This window comes from Morus notabilis, unplaced genomic scaffold (genome assembly GCF_000414095.1).
Source record: "Morus notabilis unplaced genomic scaffold, ASM41409v2 Scaffold165, whole genome shotgun sequence".
Lineage (NCBI taxonomy): Eukaryota > Viridiplantae > Streptophyta > Magnoliopsida > Rosales > Moraceae > Morus > Morus notabilis.
The window spans coordinates 72517-75641 of record NW_010363979.1 but is presented as its reverse complement, the minus strand read 5'-3'; the positions used below and the strand labels follow the sequence as shown (position 1 = coordinate 75641).

The window sequence follows — 3125 nt, the reverse complement described above, 5'->3', positions numbered from 1 at the left end:
TTTTAGGCCTTTGACTTCCCAGAGCAAAATTTTGGAGCAGATGCGCTAAGAAGTTGGTCTTTAGGCATCCTTTTAGATACAAAATCGGCTTCAGCTGATCGTCCCGCAAGCTTTAGAGCAGTTTTTAAATCCTCTAAGCAGACCAGCCGATGATGAACTCCTTTCTCCACTAATTTATAGTATAAATCAAATGCTTCAGAAACTCTTCTTATTTTACTAAGGCCACCAATAACTTTATTGAATATCTCAATGCCAACACTTTGATTCTTCTGCAAACTGAATTGCAATAACTTACAAGCCTCTAACAGCTTACTTTTCTGGCAAAGGAAACTAACCAACTCTTCGATTTTTACAGAATATCCACTCTCATAAAGCACCTTAATAAGCTCAAATGCTTTATCTCCCAGTCCATTACTGAAAAGTAGAGTAATAAGATTTGTCGAGAGAGTGATGTTTTGTCTAAATTTTTGCTCCAACATCAACGTAGCAAAACTGGCGGATTCCTTAGCACAACCCTTTTTGAGAAGCTCTTCGAGTATGCAATGGAAAGCAGACGCTCTAGGGAGATGGGAGCTTCTTAGCATCTTTTCTAGAGTTGTCTTTGCAAGAAGAGGCTTATCCTTCTGCAGAAGACCAGTGATCAAAGACTCGTAAATCTCAGCATCGGGCACAAAATCTCTTCTTAACATCAAGACTAACAGTTCATACCCCGCTTCAAATGTACCTTCCCTACAGTGTCCCATGATCAAAGTCTTATAAGATGGAGGATCTTGAGTTCCCCTTTTCATCAACTGCCTAAAAACTCTCTCGGCCTTCTTGGTTTTCCCATTTCTGCATAAATGCTCGAACATCGGGTTATAAGCAGCAACAATAGGCCTACAACCATCATCACTCAACAAGATTTCCTTATCTGATAACTTATCAAACAACTCCTCTGCTCTAATATAGTCCCCTCGTTGACACAAACTGCGTATCAAAGCACTGTATGTAGCCGAATCTTGCAGAACCTGCAACTCCAACATCTTCTCAAACACCTTCAATGCTTCGTCCAAGCGCCCAGCTTGGCAATGTGTGTGAATCAACGTGTTGAACGTACACGTATTGGGAACAAACTCTCCCCTCCTCATTGTTCCGTCCAAAATCTTTCTTACATCATCTAGCTTCTGCGCTTCGCAGAGGCCCTTTATCAGCGTATTATACGTTATCCCATTCGGCTTCAACCCTCTCTCAGTCATCTCCTTCAGAACAAGCAAAGCCTCATCAATCTCTTGTTTCCCACAGTACCCCTTAATCAAGGTCGTATAAGTAACAATATTTGGATTCAAATCCACACTCTTTTTGCTCATACCCTTCACCACGTTCCGCGCAATATCCACCTTTCCTGCCCTACACAATCCATCAACGAGCGTGTTATACGTAACGACATCAGGCTCGCACTTAAACCGCGACATTTCCTTGAAAAAATGGAACCCCTCATCAACCATTGAGTTCATACAGAATCCCCTAATCAAAACATTAAAAGTGAAAGTATCCGGCTCAACTCCATACGTGCCAAGCATTTCATCAAACACATTGCGGGCCATATTAGTCCTACCCCGTTTAAGCAAAACCAACAACAGACTATTAAACGTGACAACAGAAGGAGCAATAGCAAGTTCTTTCATCGTCGAGAAGAGCTTAACAGACTCCTGAAACAGCCCGGCATTGCCATAGCTCCTTATCAAACTATTGAAGAAGCGATCTTCAAGTTTCACCGACCCATTAGACTTTTTCTCGATCGAAAACAGGAAATTACGCGCCGCATTGAGATTCCGAGAACGACCCAGGATTTCCAACATCATGAAGCACGATTGGTCGTTGTGAGAGAAGCCCATTTGCGGGACCCACTTGAAGAACTGGAAGGCTTTGGAAGGGCTGGTGATGAGGCGGAGAGTTTGGAGCACGGTGGTTTTAGAGAGAGGAAAGGGAAAGAGTGAGGAGAGAGAAGACTCGAGGTCAGTCGACCATGGATTGGTGTTGATGAGCCTTGACATTTCTTTGGCTCTTTTAGTTTTTGATGAAGATGGTCTGGGTTTTTCCATAACGTCTTCATTTTGATTCTTCTCTTCATTTTCGCCGGAGTTGTTGGTTCTTTGACGAGAATAACACCTGGGATTTGGAGGGAAATGGTAAAAGGTTAAATACAATGCAAGACAAGACAAGAGAGCGAAGAGAATTTTAGACTATATTTTTGTTACCTGAGAACTGAAGTAGGAGTGAAGAGTTGCTTTCCAAAAGCTGCGGATTTTCGACTCAGCGAAATCGAATTGAGAGCCATGATTGGTGGTGCTCCGAAGGTGCAAGTATATTCAGTTTTGCCTTAATAAACATAAACATCAAATTACCTTCATATAGCTCTTTAAAAAAATAATAATAAACAAATAAATAAATAACTTTATATGGCAACCTAAATGGCAAATACCCTTTTTCTTTTCTTTTTTTTATCATGCAAATACCGTTTTTATACATGCAAAAATAATAGAAAATTATTGAAAGTTCACTAATTAATATAATTTATTTAGGTAAAGTAATTATGGCTTTAGCAAAAATTAGATATATAACTTATTTCGTATGCACGTGTAATATCATCCGTTTGTGCATGTAATTCTCTTTTTCCATATACGCGTGTAGTTACATGTATTAGACAATGTTTATTAGATGTTATACGAATACAATAATTAGAGAGTAGTAATCCCTCCAATTCCTACGAAACATATTTAGCTTAAGAGAATGATTAAATTGTAAAGAAGTTTGAGAATGTAGATTTTGCATGTACAGGAAAGATGTCCAAATCGTGTGATGTTTAGAAGTTCCCATGTTTCCCTAACGAAACATGAAAAATATATATATTTAAAAAAAAACATTCACAAAATTATATATATATATATATATATATATATATAAACATGAATTGCCTTGCTTTCTTGCCCACTTTAGCGTTCTGGTGCGATTGAAGCCTCTCGTACATCGATCGGGCTTCATTTGGCTTGTCAACCATCACCACATCCTTAGGCATTGCAATCAAAGTTTTTTAGACTTCCCTATCACTATTAATGATGAGCCACATCAAACCAAAAAAAAAAAAA

At 38.9% G+C, this 3125-nt stretch overlaps 1 protein-coding gene across 1 annotated transcript; it reads right to left on the bottom strand.

The window, feature by feature from the left end:
* Positions 1 to 3055, bottom strand: LOC21406881 (pentatricopeptide repeat-containing protein At1g02060, chloroplastic). Its single transcript, XM_024170376.1, has 3 exons — positions 2968 to 3055; positions 2238 to 2358; positions 1 to 2148 (listed from the first exon to the last, which is right to left on the bottom strand). The coding sequence occupies exons 1-3, from the start codon at positions 3053 to 3055 to the stop codon at positions 3 to 5; spliced, it is 2355 nt and encodes a 784-aa protein (XP_024026144.1). The 3' UTR covers positions 1 to 2.
* Between the last annotated feature and the right edge of the window lie 70 nt (positions 3056 to 3125).